Source organism: Grus americana, chromosome 1 (assembly GCF_028858705.1).
Source record: "Grus americana isolate bGruAme1 chromosome 1, bGruAme1.mat, whole genome shotgun sequence".
Taxonomy (NCBI): domain Eukaryota; kingdom Metazoa; phylum Chordata; class Aves; order Gruiformes; family Gruidae; genus Grus; species Grus americana.
Window position 1 is genome coordinate 209,865,515 of NC_072852.1, and position 21,366 is coordinate 209,886,880.

Here is a 21,366-nt window from a genome sequence, read left to right on the forward strand (position 1 = left end):
AAGAAGTCTTTCAATGCAGCTACTTCTTCTTTTACCATAAAGAGGACTTTTTCAACGTTTTTGCAGACTGTATCTGAAAGATAGGTCATCTTCTGACTAAGAGACTTGCAAGACATTTGGCATTTTGTATTTCAGAACTAAGTCTCACCCAAATAGGAGGCAACAAAGACGCAGAGTAATGTTTTCATCTACCGTCTCCTAAACCTCCCCTTTCACCACCACTCTGTGGCTTCTACACTTTACACCCATGAGGCCTCCACATTCCCTGTGGGCTATGTTGAGCTAGGTAACTATCTCATACCAAAGTTGTCAGTTACAGCAGCAAGTCCCCCATCAAAAAGAAACTATCATCGCTTTTGAGTGAGAGTGTAAAGAAGTCTTCTCTGTAGACTACAGCCACTGGACAGCAGCTGGGCAAACACCTCTGCCCTCAAATACAGAAAACAACAAAGAGGGGAGGAAGGCTTGGACATAATAAAACATAAGCTCTCAGATAACACTGTTGTTGGGTTTTGATGTGGCTTTAGACCTTTGGGTCATCCTTCACACAGTGTGTACTTATAAGAGGACTAGACTGACAATTACAGAAAACCCCGTGATGATGGAGAAAATACTAGATAATGTTAATAATGTTTTTCAAGGAGAGTCTCTATTTGAGAATTAGAAATTAAAGTCACAAAAATGCTCAAAAGGATGACCCACTATTCTTCTTTTCATTGCTAAAGGGCAATGAATAGAAATAATTTGCTGTCCAAAACGTGGCATAAGAAGTGTTGTGGAGAATGTATGATGATAAACAAAAAAACTGGCAGAGTACATGGATGCTGTGGCTCTACAGGGGATTTTAATGCTCAGTCAGGTGAAAGATGTCCAAGATACTTAAAACAGTACAGTGAATATGGTGTTCTTTTACTTATTACATATTTCTTTTCCAGTGGTTTTACTTTCACATTTTCTTTAATGCATAAAGCATGAGACATGTTTGAATAATCAAGATTTGGAAGAAAATTCTTAAGGCAGCAGCATGTTGGCTGCAAACCAACTAAAAAATATGTGTTACAATCCACGCTGAGCATATAAAGCACTTGTAAAGCTATTATATCATTCGTGAGATCTTCTAGGCGTGAAATTCTGCTCTACTTTTTACACAGCATGTAGGCTGCATAATTGAAGCAACAGCTCCAACCCTTCCTATACCCCAATTCCAACTGAGCATTTAGAAACTGGGTTTGGCTTTTCTTTCCTTCCAATCCTTTTGTGACAGACAAAATTTTCAGCTGACAGGAATAAAAAGAGTTCTTAAATATGCCTGTTGATATCCATTTTATTCACACACAGTAAGCCCAAATAACTTGGGTTTAACATGGGAAGATCAATGCTTTAAATAACTGAGGTTATGATGCAGGACAGCTTAACAGGACTCCAGGGACTATTATTTCAACACAGACAACAGCGAATGAAGCCCTTTTGTAATAAAGCTCAGTATAATTTCAGAAAAATTTTGTGATTTAGGTCACAGTCTTGGGCCCAAAATTCAAAGTCCAGTTTCTAAGCGGTATTCCCATATGCCAGATTCTTCCTGTGAAGGCATAGTAAATCGGATAATGTTGGATCAGCTTTTTGTGAAACACTCTTCAGTGCTTATTTTTCTAGGAGAGCCCTGCCATAATACATAAGTTACTCTCTGAATATTGTCCCTGCTCATAGCAATAAGCAAAGATAACTACGCTGGCCTGAAGCACCGAAATGACTTCCCATCCCCACAAATTGTAAGCCTGAGGTCTCGTCACCGATTGTCTTGAGATTGTATTAAATTATAGTGTCCCAAAATATTACAATTCCACAGGAAAAGGAGTTGGAACTGCAAACAGAACAAGGAACAGTCTGCCATATATTAGAACTGTAATTGTAAATTAAAGCTAATGCAGTTAAAAGAGAGTTTAACATTCAGAGTGCTTAGTTCATTAGCACAGAATACTAAACTCCTCCAGAGGAGACATTCTGGACTCCAGACACGTGGGCTGCAGCTCACGGATGGCATTGTTTGCAACAAGAAAGCAACAGGAGAATTTAAATTGTTCTCTCTCTCTCTCTCCACTTAATTCTATATTTGCTACACTGATTCTGAACACCACATTATCTACCTTATGTTTGACAGCTCTGGGTGCAATAAATAATATGCAGTGAACTATTAAAATTGACATCTGCGAAGTAAGGTGAGTTTAAAAATAAAAGACACACCTTCTATAGAAGAATCTGTGTTGATATAAGCAACTGCCCGTTCCTGGAGGACTCTGGCATTTTCCTGGGGTTGTAAAAATGTAATTATTACTTTCAGTTAGTGACATTTAGACAAGAGCATATTAACTGCACTGTTATTTACAGTATCACCTTTAAGAACCCAGTCAGGATAAGCAGCACTATGTACCTTACTAATTATATTAATGTTTGAGGATAGGTCAGTGATCTGGGCATAGGAAATTCAATCCTGCTTTCTGAGACTTGATTTGGAAAACATCCACAAAACGTAGGCGCTGTCTGCTGCGTCACAGAGGAGCAAGATGGAACAAGAAAATTATTGAACAGCATTGTAACAGGGTAAATTAAGGTTATAAATGCATTTTAACTTTGCACTTGCAGTGCTTTTTGAACATGCAACATGTGACCCAAAATTCCCCCATGCTTTTAATCCCTACTTACTCCTGTGAGCTCCCAGCACTGAACTGAATTTTAACACTGATAAACCGGGTATTGCTGTCATTTTTACACTCTTCCATTTCAAAAAGGGATGGCACTGACATTTCCTATTAAAATGAATTCGACTGACTGTTTTGAGTCAACCAAGCATTGCATTCATGCTAAATATATACACACACGTTTCATTTTTTGCAAACTTGTAATTATGTTTGTTTGAAATTGATATTCTAATCAGTAAGTGGTATTTTACTAAGTCTTGGCTTCGTGATAGATATTCTAATTAGGTTAGTAATTGTTATTTGATTCATTCAATTTATAACCCAACTAATCATTTGTAATTCATGTGAACTAAAAATGGGATTGGTAATTGATAACTTCATAAATAAATGGATATATTTAAAACAAACAGCAGAGGAGATTCCGCAAAAGTATATGAAGGGAAGCAAGCCTGTATATGCATATGTGAGGCCTTGCATATATGCAAAAGCATATTTGTAACATAAAGAAAATCCTTCATTTATGAGCAACGGAGAATGTCTATGTAACAAAAGGATGTTGCCCCACTTGCAGCATCTTTTTGTTACACAGCAGACAGTGAATATAATGGGTTAATTTTCCTCAAGATTTAGTAGAAGACAGATCTGGCAGCTGCAGAAAACACGAATGTAAGCTGTGAGGAATGTCTCTAGAGAAACTGAATCTAATTTAGGTGTCAAAGAGGAGGAATGCACACCACCAAGATAAAGCAAGAAGACAATAATATAAAAACATTGAGGCTCAAATATGAATTGTGCTCATGGCTTTCTAATCTAGTACAGCTGCCGTTTCATGAAATAACGGATGATAGATGACTAGATATTAAATTATTAAACAAAAAACATTACAGAACAGCAGTAGCAATATGTGAACAAATCAAACATAAAAATAACTCCTAATTTATTCATGACTTGCCTAAGATAAATTGATCTTTTAAGTATCATTGTTTCATATTCCTCATAGTTAAAACAATTGTGTGTTTTTTCTTGAGAGCAGCTAAATATGTGCACAGGTACAGAGACAATGAAATCACAAAGTTTCATATACACTATACTTTTGTTACCAGTGGAATTTAGGTGGGATGAAATTTTTATGCCAAGTCTTTAAAATTTCTCACTAAATTATTTTAAACGTAATTTAAATTATACTTGCTTCATCTAATGTCCTATAAACCAACCATAAGATGCAAAGTGTCTATTGCAGCTGGAAGTCAAAAAGTTTACAGGAGAAAGAATTAGTGCAAATCCAAAGGAATAGAAATCTCAGCTTTGTTAGCAGAAAAATGATTGAATCCCTTTGGTGTTTGGGAGCTTGTTTCTGGTTTTGTTCCCTCCTCTGACATGTGTCATTTTGCAGTGTAATTTTGTGGTTTACTACAATACATGCCAATAAACTAAAATGAAGAAAAAGATTAAAATATTTTATTTCATAACTTTTGAAAGCTCTATCCACACATCTAAATATAAACTTGTAAATAAAATTCTAACAGAAGAACAAGAAAACACATTTCTGTTAAACCATTCAGTACTAATATTGACATAGTTCAGCAGAAATGTGTTTCATCAGACAATTTTCTGCCTTCTCTATTTCTAATTTGGATTTTGCAGACAAAGCAATGAAAACTCTGGTAAGACTTATATTTCTTACCGGGGCTGAACAAATCCACTTACAGGGTAAAGAACTGAACACACCCAACAGGGAAAGGAAGATGATAAAAACATTCAGAACCTCACTTCTGAATTTCCCAACACCCTTCTGTCAGGCAAGAATATAGTCAGGGATCCCACTACAGAATTAATTGATTGTCCTTCCCCTGAGACTCTACAATACTGGAAATTTCACAGGAATTTTGAACTATTAACTCATAGATTACCTACTCTTCCATTTGCCCAGGAGGACTAATTTCCACACAAAGGGCTTGGTGTGCTTAGGGATCACAGGTACATGATCTGGACTTTAGTTTATAGAAACTAAGGAATTTCTCAAATAGAAAGTTAGAAAATAAACCAATTTAGGTTATATAAAATGCTATCATTCTGTTAAAAGACGGGATAGATTTCCACACAGAGACCACTGAGGGACACTAGTTTTGAATCAAAGTAGATTTTTAAAGCTTAGAAGAGTTAGTGTACTTATGTTGTAAGAAGTTAGGTAGGTAATTTGTATAATATGTGAGGGCCTCACAGTGCCTGAAGGAGTTTGTTGTGCTCCAATTTTACCTTGAAGCTATTGATTGCAGTCTAGGAATAGATACCACAGGGTAGTGCAGCTGCCTGCAACAGACTTTCAAGTTTTGCTTTCTTTACACAATTTTTTCATTTACCTCAGCCCATTCTGTGGAACCCAACAATCCAAATTCTTCTGCATCCCAGCTAGCAAAAATAATAGTTCGCTTAGGTCTCCAACCTGCAATCACATAGTTAAACTTGAAAATTCAATTTAAAGTTAGAAATTATAGTGAAAGATTACCACAGTTAATTGAAATCTTTAAAAAAAAAAAGCACTTAATTGATATAGCAGTAAAAAAAAAAGATCCGCTTTAAACTCCTCAGAGGAACATATTACTGCAGAGGCATTTCATCTTAATGCAATATTTTCATTCCACACAACTAAGAGGGTACTATTACACTGATGAGAGATGTGAGGGAATAAATTCAGCCAACTAAGATGCAATGCTACATATGCACTTCTTCAATGAATTTACATCTTTCATAATAAGAAATACAACTTTCTGTAGAGGTGAAAAGTTAAATCAACACAACTACTTAATGAGAACATTCAACACAGTTCCTCAAAGCTGCTGTTTTCCATATCATCGTTTTATGTCTGCAATAAGTAAGTTACCTTCCATCTTCATTTTACCAAAACTCCGTACAACCTCTTGCAGAACAGCTGCACCCGTTGTTGGATCAATACCACCAAATACCCAAGAGTCTCTATGACCTCCTAAAATAATATATCTGTCTGGAAACAAACACACAATATCAATCCTTAATTAAAAATGCACTTAGGTTACCTGTATTTCCTTTGATTGCATCCCTACTTGTGTCAAACAAAATATGAAGTTTAACAGCAGTGCTACAAATTTATTTTTTAAGGTAATCTGCAGCCATTCACATACCCTACTGAAGTATATAAATGAAGACAAGAAATATTTTATACTTATTTTTCCATTTAAAATTCTTTCATGTATATGGCCTGCAACTAAGTATCAACAATAGTATGTTGAGGTCCCAGATCATCACTAGATTTCTGTACTTTGCATTGTGTTAATTTTTGCAAAGGCAAAATGCATGAATGATTTAAGAGGAAACGTACTGTAAAATGGCAGGCATTATAAAAAAATTCTCTGGCATCTATCATTCCAGCATTGCCATTCAAATATATACTTGGGAATGCCAATGAAAAACAGTGTGATGGGAGGGACAGGACAACTATTAAGAGTTTCTCAGATTCCGTATTATCTGGTTATCTAAAACCCATGAAGTTTCTTGCAACATCAGAACAATTCCAACAAACGCAAAGTAAAGGAGGAATTAAAATCCTCAAGCACCTGGTGCTCACCTGGTTCCACAGCTCCTCTGAGGATGCCAATGACATTGTAAATTCGTGTTATTTTATTGTTTGTATGAACATGCATCCTGACTTTTCTGAAATGAAAAGCAGTATAGAGTAACCATTTCTGACTGAGAAGGCAATAAAAAGTCAATGTAATAGCTTGTAAGCCAAAAAGTTTGTGCTTCTGTTCCGCTTTGTGTGTTCAGCACTGATCTAACCTGTCATGCTGTACCAGTGTCCCATTTTCTATTTCAGGTGAGCCTGCTGACAGAAAGATGCCTTAGAAACAACCCTATAAAGTGGAGCAATTTACAGAATTTACTGAATTATTATTTATGGGAGTCAATCCAATAATCATGTATTAGAGAAGTAAACTGAAAAAGACATACAGTAATTAAAAATACATTTACATTTTGACCAAAATGATAATTGTGGATATTAAGTATTTTATAAAGTCTGTGTAATAAGATAGAACTTGGAGAGAAGGTCATTAGAAATATTCACCCAGAAATAAACTGAAATCTCCATCCGTCCCCCCCCAGTAAAATCTGCTTGTGAAATTTTATAAAAGGAAGGAAACTGAGGTATCAGGAGAGCTAAAAATAATGTCGTATTCAGCCCCTCTTAACCTGTAGAAGAAACAAAGCATCAAACAATGTTTTTTTTGTGCCTGGCAAAACCCCAAGAGTTTCACATTTGAAGTTATCTTTTCAGCAGCAAATCTGCACAGCTGTCAAAATCAAAACCTACTTCAGGACAGCTACTGGATCTTTGCCCAGAAAATAACTGACATCAGTGCCTTGAGCATGCATATACTCGCACACTTTCCATGTGCAAGTGACTTTCTACCTGGACTCAAAAGGTTCCTTTTGATCTGGAGCTATTCTGAGAGAGAAGTGTATGTAGGATTAGCCCATCTTTACAAAAAACCGTGTCCCTGTCAAGTAGGAAGATCTTAAAAAGTGCATTCCAAAATATTTACCATGTATACATTTTGTGGATAAATCATATTGTTTCTTTTCTCACTGTTGCTCTTCGAGACATTCCAAACAGCACCTTAATTATGTTAAATATGCTTTTTTATTCATTTTCCTCCTTTATTCATTTTCAGCTAGTGTTAAAGCAGAGCTGTCTTTATAAAATCATATATTCAGACACACTCGTTTTGCAGGATGTGGAGCAGTGATAATGATATATCATTTTCACAACTGTTCACTGCAGTCCTCATAGCATAAAAATTCATGTAAACTGAAACTATAACGTGATCTTTAGCTTTATGTGTTGCAGCTTATCGGTTATAAAGAAGAAGGAATGCTATGACAGTCCCTGACAACCAGTCAAATCCCTGACTGGCAAACGCAATTGTTATGTGGTTCGATCTGTTAGAGCGCGACTCTGTTCATGTCGGAGACCTGGACCGTTGTATTTCTCTGTCAGAGCTGGAAAAATGTAAACCGCAAACATATTGTTGCTAATCCAACTGGTCAAAGGCCAGTTTCTCCCAAGCAAATGAGTAAGAAAGATATATGTGCTTTGGGCTCTTCTGTCCTGTTACTGTTCAGGGCTTTCAACCATGGGGCATACCAGCTCTGTGGAATAGTTGATGGGCTCCCAATTAATTTCCACACTTCACAGATCTAAGTGCATAGAAACCCTGGGAGGCTTCCAGTGGACAAGGGAAAAATGCACAGAAGAGAACCACAGAATTGTCAGTGCTTCCCTGTTGGACCACTGCATGCTGGCTGTCCTATTGTCCCCTTGGTCATCAAAAACAGGAAAGAAAGGCCAAAGCTTGAAGTGAAGAGGAAGTTTAGGATTAATTCAACAGTATTAAAAAATGTCTACTTATGGTTATATGGCCATTTTTAAAAGGACCAGTGAAACAATGTCTGAACATTAAAGTAAGGATTAAAGTTGGAATGACAGGGCTGGACGTATGCCCTCTGAATCTGTCTATCCATTGACACTGGGGACACTGAGCAGAACTGTAGTTTTGACAATTTATTTTCAAATTCTGATAAATATCACCACGTGTCCACTCAGAAGAAAGTAAATTTCTCCAGAATATCTCTAGATGTATTGTTTCACTCTTTCTCTTGTTGAGATTCTTTTTTTTCCAATATTTTATAAATAGGCAAGTGTTAAAACAGACCTTTTAGAAGAGTTGTCTGTAAATCCTGGCCCTATGTTGTAAGACACGTTGAGACTTCCCTTCCAGCTGCTGTCTGGAGCTGCGGGTCCTCCCATTGCGCTGTTAAGTGAAAACCAAGACCAATGCAGTTGACCAGTAGGCTAAAACCTTAAATTCCCTTAATGATTACTGCACTTAAACCAAGGTGGGTTTACAAAATTCTTAAAATCATGATGCCAGAAACAGATTGCTTTGAATTTTCCGTATTTTCTGAAGCACACACTACTACAGAAGAACTATAAATACAAGTAACAGCATATATTTTACCATCCCAGTATAAAAAAATTTGCTGCACATTTGTGAATACTGACTTCTGGTGAGGGACTGATGTATACTCACCGTAATAATACTTCTGCATCATGATATCCAATGGGATGAACTGGGATTTTGGGAATCCCTACACCTTCATTAACTTTATACCTGAAAGTGTACTCTGAGAAACCAGAACAAAATGTCAAGTTTATAGTGTTCTTAGCAACTTTCACCAAACTGGAAATACTTTTGAACAGTGCAGCTACACAGTAGCCACAAGCATGCATCATTTTTTAAATTCTTAAATAATTTCTTAGATATTGCTTCTAGGAAACCAAAATGTAATGACAGAACCACAAACCCCATAGTGCATCTGCATGTGCCAGAGAAGTCCCCACATTTGATGCAAGGTTAGATTTGCTGTCCATCCATATTATTACACCTCCTCAAAGCTGGTGGTGGGATAACCAAGCTGGTGTGTGAGGTGAAGATGGCCCCTGTGCAGGCTGTTGACAAGCTGCAGAAGACATCCACAGATGCATTTACCTATGTTGAAGACAGTCAATGTCTCTCTGAATCTGGTGGGGCCAGCACACACAATCTATCCTGTTCTTTCAGTATGTGTTGTCTTATGTCCCCAACACTGGTCACACACGCCAGTGAGCTTTCCAGAAGCACCCCTGTGTTCACATCCCATCGTCGGACAGGAATAGTAGGCACCTTAGTTCAGACTACGCCTACAAGGACAAGCACATGGTGCCAAGTTTTGAAAGACTCCAGGCCACTGCTATTTTTAATACAGAAATTTTACTCCCTGTAAAGAGGATTTTAAACTGTTTTTCTGCTTGGAATTTAGGATCAGCAAGGAAACATACCTCCAAGCAAAACTATTACTCCTCCCTTATGGTGGACTATAATCCAGTTTAAACTGGTCCTCTTGAGAAACACAGACATGTAAAAATGGCTATAAATTCTCAACCATTTTCTGCTGCTTCACAGTCTGTAAAGCTCACACATCCTGCTTTTGTAAGAGTTACAAAGCTGGAATCATACAAAGAGATTTTCCTAAAAACTTACTTTCCCTGCCTAACTCAATAGCAACCAGTTGAAATGGCACACAGGTAGAATTTATTCTGCAAAGGAAAATTAACTGCTGCTAAAAAGAATTTTAAACAACTTTTTCTCTTTGCATCTGTACTGAAAATAGATGAATTTCTAGTGCCACAATAACTTCCAGCACCAGTTTATAAAGTACTTGATGGCCCATGGTACAGATGTTTCACCCACCTTTCGCAGGATAACCCGGTGTCAGAGGGTCCCCAGCTCCATTCAGGTTTAGCACATTCCCACGCTGGGCTCCTCTGCCTGGCAGGTTCCAGCCATCTGGATAAGCATCTACTCCTGGGGCGCAGTAGTCAGCAGGGTCCGAATAAAGTATGATCCCTTGGGCTCCTGCTAATATGGCATTTTTGACCTGTGAAATTATTTGCTTTTAAGAAATGCCGGGGTTTTTTAATGCAGTAATAAATCTGAATGTTGCTGAATTTACTTCCATAGGGACATAGCTTTAGAAGTTGTGCATGTGGAAGCATGAAAATGACCACAGACTCAGTGGAAGAACAAACCACAGCAAAACACAGTATGTTCATTATTTGTGTCACATCTTTAGTCATAGCTCAAGGCTATGAAATAAAGCACAGGATATAAAACTGAGGCACAAAAACTGACTACTATCCCCACTGTCTCACTATCATCAATTTTGTCAGAGTTGTCTAAAGTCAGAATAGTTAGTTATTCAATCCCCGTGCACCAGATTCCTTGTCAAACACTTCTTCAAAATATTGCAGTTCTATGGATGAAAAGTATTAAAAGCCTTGGCTCAACAAACCGCTCAGTTCCCTAAACTAATCTTTTGCAAGACTGCCTAAGGAATTTGCAGTCATCTCAGTCTCAGGAGATTAATACATGCATCTGGTTTTATTGTTTAGGAAGTTATTCTTAGAATGCAGTCACAATGGATACATTGCAGGCTTCCTTCTGCTCATATGTTCCAACTTAGAGCACTCCTATCTCCCGCCAGCTCTACCATGAGCAATGTTTGACCCACAGAGGAAAAAATAAAACACAACCCTTACTTTGTTTCCTCTGAAGATCTTGCCATATCTGGCAATGACAATCTTTCCTGTACAGTTAATTCCCATTTCACGCTCCAGCTTGAAAAAATCTTCAGTGCGGCCATAATTCACATATACCAGATCTGCCTGCACAGAAAAGAAAAGCAGGTTCATGGCAACCGGTCATTCAACAAACAAAATACCTGTTTTCAGAAATACACAGTTTTATTCACTATGTATGATATAGTTACTTTTTTGCATTTCTACAAACAAGAGCCAGTGCCCATAGAAATAAAAGATTTCCATAATGTTCTATAGGAAGCCTTGGCTCAAACTGTTGACCTTTCTATATTATCCTGCACTTAACAGCAGCTCTATAAACTGAGGTTGGAAACTAAACCAATATACTTTGCTAAACTGACAAACTTCTGTAGCCATGACAAAAGAGTGGTATTCCTTGTCTACACAAACACTTGCAATTATATGATTTCATTCATCTATGCAATGCAATGTTGTCCCTGACTTGTTCCTCCATGATGAATTATCAGATTAAATGAGGGACTTTCGTAGCCTTTGAAGACATTCACTTAATCCAAAATGTCTTCCAAATTGACTTATATATTGCTATTTCTACTTAAGACTTAAGCAAGTCCTCTCCATACGATTGAGTAATGTGGAGTAACCTGAGATGTGTCCAACGTTCTCCATAAAGATAAAAGCTTTTCACTTATTATGTGATTCAGATTTCTAGCACTTTGATAAAGCTTTTTTTCTAAAAGGAGACTTCTAACCTTCTCACAACATGTGGCCTAGCTGTCCCTGTGTTCTCTTATACTGATGGTTAATTAAAACTACTACAAGAAGTTGGAACAATCTATCCCAGCAAGTGTTTCGCAAAATATGACTTCAGCTAATAATACTCTTACATATTTTTTTTCTTACCTCTGGCACTCCTTGTGCTGAAAAAGCATTATATGGTGGCAGTATATCACTAACATTTTCATACCCCTGTGGAGGTGGTTCAAACAACGATGTATTGAAAATCTATCAATAAATAACAGAAGTCTTTGGTCAAACACTGTATCTCCAGGCACAAGTTTGTACAATAAGCTTGGTTATTGCAGATGATATGCTAGTTTCCATAAATTGTTAGCAAAAAATACAATTGCACTAGCACGCATAAGTTCAAACAAAAAACCAGCTAGGTATACATAGCTGAATTTTTATAACAGAGAGATAGATCACTTGCCAGAAGATGGTCATCAGTCACTGCCTCAACCTAAGCAAAGAAGTAGCTGAAAATTGCCAAGAGGTGATGACAATAAAAAGACATCTAGTTCATCCATGCCATCACAGGTATTTTTTGTGATTACTCTCACCTGTGTTATTATTCTTCACCTCTTTGCTAGTTATGCTCCAGTTAAATGCTCTGCCTTTTATGACCATCTATTGTAACCTTGTTGCCTCAAGGTTCACGTGCACTCTTTGTCACCTTATGAGATTATAGCTGAGAGACTGTTACGGGGTTTCTGGAAGAATTTCTCCATTCTTTCAGCTCTCAGCTCACGTCATCCCCGAGCACATACTCCTCAGTTTCTACCAGGGCTCTTTGTCCCTATCTATGTGCTATGATGCTTCTCTAGCAGTCCCATCTCCTCTCCTCACTCAGGCTCCTTGTCAGATTTTACATCTACTTCTTTATTCCTGTGTGTACAAAATGGAGAAGGTGACTATAGACCGACTGTTCATTATTACTTCCAACACTAACTTAGGAGACACCATAGGAAGACAGTAGGATCATGTTCAGAGCAAATGAAAGGAGGCAGTACTTCATACCATGGATAGTATCTGCATGGCATTCCTTACCTCAGCATGTTGTGGGAACAGGAATTGTACAAATGTTCAAGCAGAGATTGGATAAGTACTTGGAAGAGAGATCTAACGAGGGCCACTAACTGGATAAATACTTGGAAAAGAGGTCTAATGAGAATTCTTAAGAGACTAATTGCACCACGCTCAGAGAACCCCTGAGCTGAAAACAGCTAGACACTGGAAGAATTGCATGCCTCAAATACATTTCTTTGTTCTTAAACTTCCCCATGCATCTATTTAAGGCTGTTTATGGAAACAGGATATTAGCCTAGATGTATCCTTAATCTGAACCAGTATGGCCATTCCCACACCTTATGGTCCACTGGCATTAATCGCAGCCTCTGTGCACATCCTCCCTCCACTCTATGAGGCACTGAGATTTCAGCGACTCTGCTGTTCTGCTGCACATTCTGGAAACCCATTTCTAAATATGAGTTCCCTTTGCACTGGATTTTTTTATCATATTATAAAAGCACATGCTGGGATGAGTGGGTGGCAAAACAGAGGAAGACACTGTTTCTTTAAAAAGTCTTACATAAATATAGTTTAATCATTAAAAAGATCACCTCGTTCCCCTGATCATCAATTACTGAGATGTAGTTTGGCTGCTTTTCATTTGGGTACGAAAGAAGCACATCATAATGAACGAGTTCTGCTGAATCCAGTCCAAATTCCTTCCACTGGCCTTGAATTTGTTTGGCAAGCAGAAGATTCTGTTCAGTTCCTGCGAGGTGAGGCAACTTGGTAAACGAGCTAGAATAAAACAGAAAATTGCTAATAAGCAGCAAATGCAGAGAGGCACAATAGTGAAGTCGGATCAGTGTGTATCAATTTATCTTCAAGCCATATGCAGGGAAAGTAAGGTCTTAAAGTCTGAGCTGTATAACATGTTTGTTTACCAGAGTCTGCATCAGGATAAACACAAAATGTGTCAGAGCAGAGGATCTTTCCCCAGGCCTTAAGAGAAGTCAGTTGAACCTTTCTCTTTGCATAAGAGAAATAGCCACATCTACACACAAGCAATGAAAATCAGTGTCAAAGGCATTCAGCAAAAGAATATGAACAGTATGCAAGGAGCAGAAATAGATACAGAAAAGCTACACATTCGGAAAGGAGCCCTCCAGATAATTCTGCTGATAGGTTTGTACATTGCTGGCATAACATGTACTAATAAGTTTAATTTGAAAATCATTATGTCAAATTATCTTCACAGATTTGTCTTTTTTTCTTAATCAAAAGCTTGAATAATAAAAACCTTCTTAACAACATTTACATCCAGATCAGATATAACACATAATTGTGATACATAGTCAGAAACAATATCCAGCCCCTCCGCGCTACCCTACACAAATCTGCCTAGAATTTGTGTGTCCCACTGAACAAACGAGTTACGGTGAACGCTGATGAGTCAGCTGGGTACCAAGCACCAACAGGCTACTTGTTAATGGCTGCCCCACGGATGCCAGATACCATTAATTACCATTAATTAGTGGTACCAAATACCATGATTAGTACCACTTTGACCTATCAGTTCAGCCTATTTTCAACTTGTTCTTCAGTATGCGCTTCCTCAGCTTCCAAATGAGAATGCTGCAGGAGATGATGTCCAAAGCCTTGGCAGTCAAGGATGTTACAGCCACTGTAACATCTCCACGGATACACATAGCCAGTCATTTCCTTCGAGAAGACAATCACCCTGATCAGTAGGGATTTTTCTTTTCTTTTTTTTCTATTTACATAAGGTAAAAAATGCTGACTGTTCCTAACTTATCTTTGTGTGCTTCATGTGTTTGGAAAGAGATTCCAGAAGGATGTTAGGTCACCCTTCCCAGGATTGCAGTGAAGCTGGCCAGCCCACGGTCCCCCCAGGTTGTCCTTCTTGCCTTACTTGAAGATGGGCACAACATCAGCCTTTTTCAGCAACCAGGGACGTCTTTCAATCACCAGAACTTCTCACAGACAGCACCCTTGCAGTCATAACATCCAGGTCTTTCCGTGAATCCCACCTGGCCCCCTGGATTTGAATGCATCTAGACCATCTATGATGTAGACCACAACCTTCTGCTCTCTGCTCTTGTCTCTCCCGCTCTTTAAACTGTGCAGGTGTTCACTGAGGTCTGGAAGCAACCTTTGCCAAAGCTTGTTGCCTTTTTTTTCTTGCACTTTTATTCTCTAAGTATTTTAAGTACCTTTTGATTCCTTAAGTACGCTAGTTTAAATACTACATATGCCATCAGGAAAAATATACTGAACAGTACATGATCGCTTTTTTCAATTTTACGCTTCCAAACAGTTTCATCCTCTCCATAGCTATAATTCAATGCTAAGGTCAAGGTGTTTGCATTTTCTGAGACTCATGGTTTGCTTTCCCCACTTGATAAACGCACATTTAGTAATTTTAAAAACTAAGAATATGGATCAAAATTCTCAAATTAACATTTTTTTATGCTTTTAACTAACTTTTTTGGAGAGTGTATGAATATAATTTTTCTGCAGTTCCTGCTTTTTATTTGAATTTAGGAAAATAAAACCAGTATGAAGCATTTGGCCCATTATCAAAGCAAGCAGACAAACCAGACACCATTAATACCCTGTGGCCAAGAAACCAGCATAATTGCAGAGCTATTTTATGCTGTCATCAATCTCAATGTTGCCTAGACTCTCACTCAAACATAATCTTCAGGAACTCTCCAATCCACTGAGAGCAAGAAACACAAAATAAGATAAGGCCTATAGACTTAAAGAGCTAATTGATGTTAGAAATAAAACCTTTCGGGTTTAGAATAAATGTACAGAAATCAAGTTTGTCAGCAATCCTTTGATGTTTATGATGCAGCTTCTGACTTACATGCTGAATATCAACATGTTACTAACAAGAGATTATATCTGTTTACTTTTGGTGTGAATATATTTGTTCCTCCATAGAAGATATAAATATGCACAATATTTTTAGGTTTGTTTTTTTTTTCATTTCCGGTGGAATACACAGCAAACCAAGAGGGTACTTCTATATCCCTAGCATTTTAGATGTTTTGAAAGAACCACATGGATGCAGCAGGATGCAAAAAAGTATATTTAATAACAATTACATCATGTGAGACTTAAGCAGCCATAACACACATACTGTGCATGGACAGGGCCCTTCACCTTCTGAAACAGAAGGCAGCGTGTAACGGGATCTCAAGCACCCAATTCACAGCACATTATCCAATATGGCCACGCTAAAGGAATTAGCAGTTGTAACTATACATGCAACTCAGTGCCGTGCAAACTTTGTAGCACATTTTTAATACATTCATTTTGTACTTAAACTGGTTGCTCAAACGGAAAGTTTAAGGACACCGGGCAGATTAGCAATCAAATGTAATGAAAAGTAATCAGTGTATCCCAAATACAGTAAAATCATCTCAGTCTGAGACAAAGCAAAGTTGTCCAGTGTTAGAGCTTCAGACACTCGTGAGGAAAAACCAGAGACTTACACTGCATTAAATCAAGACTATGGAAAACCGTAATAAAAAAGCATGATAAGCACTGGCAGTAATTCAGCTTGAGAGAAGTACACTTAACAGTACAAACACTCCAAAAAGGTAACTTCAGAAATGGGGAGGGTGAACAGAAGGGGTGTGAGTCTCTCCCTTCCCCTTCCCCCAGACATTCTGTACAAAAAAATACTTCCAAAGCATCTTAACAGCTCTGCTTTCAGAGACTGTTCCTGGGAGCTGATGTTATCACTTTCTGGCTTTTGTGACTGATAAAATTATTCAAAAAACCAAGACGCACAGGGCTTACCGAAGGAATTGCTTGATGTTTTCTGCTTTCATTTCAGCCACAAGTTTCTGTCTCACATTTTGATAGACATCTGAAGCGTTAGGGTTTTTTTCGGTCGGTTTTGTAAACCATCCTGAAACACATTTGAAAAGCTTCCTACTTAGCAAGAACCCCAGTGCTCACATATTTGAGCCCACGTGCAACCTAAAGTACTGAACAGTCTCATTAAAACCAAGAGGATGAGCAAGGCTTAGAGCACCCTCTGTCAGCATTTGCTGGCTCAAACATAGAAGTGAAACAGAAAAGTAAAATATACTTCATCGACTGAATTGCCAAAAAAGTGACACAATTGAAAGAGCACACTCTAAATCTCTGGTAAATGTAGTCCCCTTTTTAAGGCAGATTCATCTCTCATTAATTTTAAATTATAGTTTAAATTCTCGATTAACAGAGGGAGGACTGATTTCCTGATACTCATGATGAAATTCCCTTATTTAATTTATACATATACTTAAAAATATGTGCATAAGCATATTTCTAGTCAAGATCTAGGACTCAACAGCCACCCCGCCAGCATTGTAATAGTTACAGATTTGGGGAAGGGTGGGAATAGTCTATTTAATAATTAAAGGAATAAAGTTAACTGTGACCCTAGTCAGTTTTAAAAAGTTAAAGATTTTTCAGTTGCCATAAATCTGAGAGAGCACATCAACTTTATGAATTTGTCTTCAAAAAAAGAAAACCCTTTTACTATTATAGCTAGAAAATCCCAAAGTGGGAAAATTGTCCTAATAAAGCCAAGTATATATGCTGTCACATGCACAATATATATGACCTGTTAGACTTAAATGCAATTGTAGTAACACAACAGTGATACTGGATCAGACCAAAGGTCCATCTCGCCTAGTATCCTGTTTTGGAGCATGGCCAAAAGATGATGTTCAGGGAAATGTGTAAGAATAGCACAAGCACCAGAAATTTGCAGTTCAGGGATCTCCTAAATCAAACTACTATTTTTTTCATATTTAATAGTCTCATGGGTTTATATTTTTTTTCGTGCTTTAGCCTTAAGTGCATGCTACAACACAAGTTTAAAAAGGAGAGATGCAGACATGCAATTTTAGACTTAAAATCAAATGCTGCAAGTGACTGCAGAAAAGAATCTAATGTTCTAGTGAAGTTCATTGTACATGATGGAAAATACAGCAACTCCACTCTTGGCTGTCAGTCAGAACTCCTCCTCTACATTCCTTGATTTCTAAAATAGCAGCTGAATAGGAGCATTTAAATAGATCTTCAGTAAAAATCAGGAAACACAAATAAAAAGATAATCCTGGAGGTTTTGTAATCACAGAAGGCTCAAACTCTTCTATTAGTCTCTCCTCTTTGAACGTCTGCCTGCCCGTTACGGGAAGCTGTCAGTTCACCAGGGCTCGTCCTGGGCTGGGGCACGCAGCCGCTCTATTCCTCTCACTCCCTGAAGACTGAAATTGCTAGACAGAACAGCCTCTTAGAAAAACAGTGGGACGAGCGATTTATAACATCCCCAAAAAGCAGTAAAAGCTCCCCGATAGGGAGTTTAATCACAACAGGAGTTGCACATAAGTGTCTGTACAGGGCAAAGGCTACGGGCTGAGCCCCAGTGTCTCTGTACTCACCTGCAAGAAAGCCCAGCAAGAAACAGCCCAGCAGCCCGGGGCAGCCCAGCCATGGGCAGAAGGTGGCCTTGCTCCTGGCCATATGGGCGCCGGTGGCCAGCGGCTTTGCAGGCTGCGAGGAGGGCAGGCAAGCAGCTGCCTTTCTCCTTCTCCTCCCTCTCCTCCTCCTCCTCCCACCCTCAGCCCAGGACTGCCCTTGGCTTCTGTGATTCTCAGCTCTCCTCCTGCCTAACCACCCTTAATCCCTGGGTGATGATACGATTTTCTGAGTGCAATAAAACACTTCCATTTCTTAGTCTCACCCTGCAAGACAGCTTGTGTGTAGCTGTATCTCTGTAACAAATATGCAACCAGACTGTGCACTAAGAAATGCCTAAGTACTATTTTAAAGGCTAATTTCTATTAATTATCAGGACTTTCTGGTTTTGAAAGTTCCTGTTTTAGGCTTAATCACAATCAGTATTTGTTCTAGTGGAAGTGGCCCAGAGATGAAATGGAGGAAGGGAAAACTTGTTTTCTCTTTACCAAGGAAGCACTGAATTGCTCCCCTTTGTAATCCATGGTTACATTAATCCTTGGCAAGTGATGAATACTTAGAGCAGCTCAGAATACAATTTAGATTAGCCAATGGGGACACTTCCAGATGTCATCCAATTTGCAACTGGGAAAAGCTGCAAAATTATTTCCTATATTCTCCAGCTTTTTACATTAGGAATTACAAGGTTCCTGGGATCAAGCTTTCCTAGTCTAATTCAGCCAAATCCATCAGTATCTCCTGGGAAAGGACACAACTTCAGGGAGTAGTCAAGATATTTTCATAGAATCGTAGAATTGTCGTATTTTGTACCAACTTGCACATCACTCCCTGCTGTTGAGTTCCTGCATGACTATGCAGAAGCCAAGACTGATCTTTCTGGAACTGAGGATCTGCCCATCTGAGACCAGTTATCTGGCTGAAGAAAGCTTTTCTGGGATCCTGGACATGCTCCGAGTTCTTAGCACTCACTCCCCAAAGAGTCCAAAGTAGACAGATCTTCTGAAAGAAACGGCAGTGCTCCAAGTATCAAAACTTTCTTAAATAGATTAGGTTGAGCTGAAAATATTCAGAAACAGCTGAAAAGACTGGTTAATGTCCCCATCACTTCACTAATGCTTTTCAGAGATTAGAGAAGAATTACACCACTTGGGTATTCTGCACCAGTCACAGACACTGTCTTAAGCATACGTCTGGATGTCTTTGTTCAAATGATAAGCACGTCCAGTTTTGTGATCTTTTCTCTGTCATTTCCCAACTGCTCATAAGCCATCACAAATTCTGAACAGCAAGGACTTTTCACACCAACATCTCACTTGACATATACAAACCAGATGGAATTCCACCTACAGAACTTATAAAGAATGAGCATATTGATGTATTATTAGCATTTATATAGCACCACAGGTGTAGGACTGGCACATAATAGACAGTAAAGTGACAAGGGTTTTTGGAGATTAATACCTAAATTAGACCTCACATGATGATAACATCAGTGGAGAAAGAACGTAAGAATAGCAACAGTGAGAAAGTATGAAATGTATTTATTTCTATGCCTACATCTTTTTAAAGTGATAAGGGCATCAGCAAAGCTGAGGTTGAACAATAGCAGCAACCAAGCGGCTTCTACCACTTAAAATACAGACCTAATACTATTTGTTATTAATTGTGGCATGTTCTTACATTCCGTGGATTGGCCACCAGTGGAGTATATTATGTTCCATTTAAATAAAAGAATGACATACAGTATAAATCTATGCCTTGAATCACTCCCCCTCCACAACAGGACAGGGGCAGGAAATAAGATGAAAAAGCTCATGGGTTGAGATAAAGAGAAGACAGGGCATCACTTGCCAATTACTATCGCAGGCAAAACAGACTCGACTTAGGGAAAAATAATTTAATTTATTGCAAATGAAAATAGACTCGGGTAGTGAGAAACAAAGACAAAAATTAAACCAACATTTTCTTCCACAACCACGCCCCATTTTTCCAGCCTAACTTCACTTTTCGACTCCGGACTCCTCTATGCCATAGAGCTGCCGTACAGGACACAGGCGGCATCTCGGGATGGGGCCCAAGGATATCTAAGTGCGCTAGGCACCTGACTTTAAGCACTTGAATTATTCTGTACAGAGAGTGTTCAGTTCCTAACAGAAAAATACCCAGGGCCATTTGGGAACTCGTGGAGTGTCCGAGACCTCTGGACAGAGCAAACCAGTACTGGGCAGTACCAAAACCAGTACCAGCGGCTACAGGCCAGGTGAGCCTTATCACCACACCTGACGTGATGCTGCGCAGCCCATTTTCAGACAACTGAATCCTGCTCTGTGCAGCCAGGTGTGAGCTAACTGTCTGCAGATGGAGCCAGTGGGGTTCCAGGCACCACAACTGCAACTAAAAGAAGTATTTAGTGCAATTTCAGGTGCCTTAGTGCACCCCGCCTGGGGATGAGTTTTTCCCAGGTCCAGTATTCTACCAACGTCATGTATAGTCACAGGATATATGAGGCTTTCAGACAGCCAAAGTGGCACTGGGTCAGTACGTTAAACACCTGAATTGCTCCCCAGCATTTAGACACCAGGTTAAATTGTCTGCACCCTCATGCTGGGCTCCAGCTCCCCCTGCCCCAGCCCTGACAGTGAGGAGGAGGCCAAGGGGAGGTGGGAAGGGCTGGGGGCGATGAGGGGCTGTGATGTGACCAAAGCCCCGGCCAAGGGGCTGTCCCCACACAGACAGGAGCAACAGCAGGCTGTCTGCATCAGCCATTTTCCTCATCAGCCTGAGTTACCATCTGTCCCACTGTGTTTGAGTCAATCTGAAGAGCAACAGCCCGTTTTCCCTGGGCAGCCGAGGGCTGGGCCTTCCATCAGCCCTGCACCCCCTCCCGCGTTCTGTGGTGGCTCCGTCCCAGCAGGCAGGATGTGGGCAGGGGCCGTGTCACAGGGGGTCGGTGGCATGGCCGGCCCAGGGAGGGTACGGAAAGGGCTGTGCGGTCAGCCAGCCTAGGCCAGAGGCGAGCCGGCGGGCAAGCAAAGGCTGAGGTGAGAGGGCAGGGAAGAGGGCAGGGGAGGGGCGGCCGCGCTGCAGGCAGGGAGGCAGGGGTTGGCTGTGCTGCAGCAGTCAGTGGCTGCTCTTCCTTTGTCTTCTAGGGCCAGAGGACACGAGGAGGAAGCGACCGGACCA

The 21,366-nt window shown here is 39.4% G+C and overlaps 1 protein-coding gene across 4 annotated transcripts in view; it reads right to left on the minus strand.

Moving 5' to 3' along the window:
• The window catches only part of NAALAD2 (N-acetylated alpha-linked acidic dipeptidase 2), a 34,417-nt gene extending 16,053 nt beyond the window's left edge, over nucleotides 1-18,364 (minus strand). The window contains exons 1-12 of one of the 4 annotated variants that reach the window (XM_054812622.1): nucleotides 18,147-18,363; nucleotides 16,510-16,621; nucleotides 13,287-13,473; nucleotides 11,791-11,892; nucleotides 10,870-10,995; nucleotides 10,022-10,208; nucleotides 8,822-8,915; nucleotides 8,444-8,542; nucleotides 6,298-6,383; nucleotides 5,578-5,697; nucleotides 5,057-5,139; nucleotides 2,242-2,305 (exon numbers count right to left, since the gene is read on the minus strand). In XM_054812622.1, coding sequence (XP_054668597.1) covers nucleotides 2,242-2,305; nucleotides 5,057-5,139; nucleotides 5,578-5,697; nucleotides 6,298-6,383; nucleotides 8,444-8,542; nucleotides 8,822-8,915; nucleotides 10,022-10,208; nucleotides 10,870-10,995; nucleotides 11,791-11,892; nucleotides 13,287-13,473; nucleotides 16,510-16,621; nucleotides 18,147-18,228 — 1,342 coding nt within the window. In that variant the 5' untranslated portion in view covers nucleotides 18,229-18,363. Of the gene's footprint in view, nucleotides 1-2,241; nucleotides 2,306-5,056; nucleotides 5,140-5,577; nucleotides 5,698-6,297; nucleotides 6,384-8,443; nucleotides 8,543-8,821; nucleotides 8,916-10,021; nucleotides 10,209-10,869; nucleotides 10,996-11,790; nucleotides 11,893-13,286; nucleotides 13,474-16,509; nucleotides 16,622-18,146 lie in introns of those variants that run through there. The other 3 variants (XM_054812624.1, XM_054812623.1, XM_054812625.1) reach the window with 3 other exon arrangements.
• Between the last annotated feature and the right edge of the window lie 3,002 nt (nucleotides 18,365-21,366).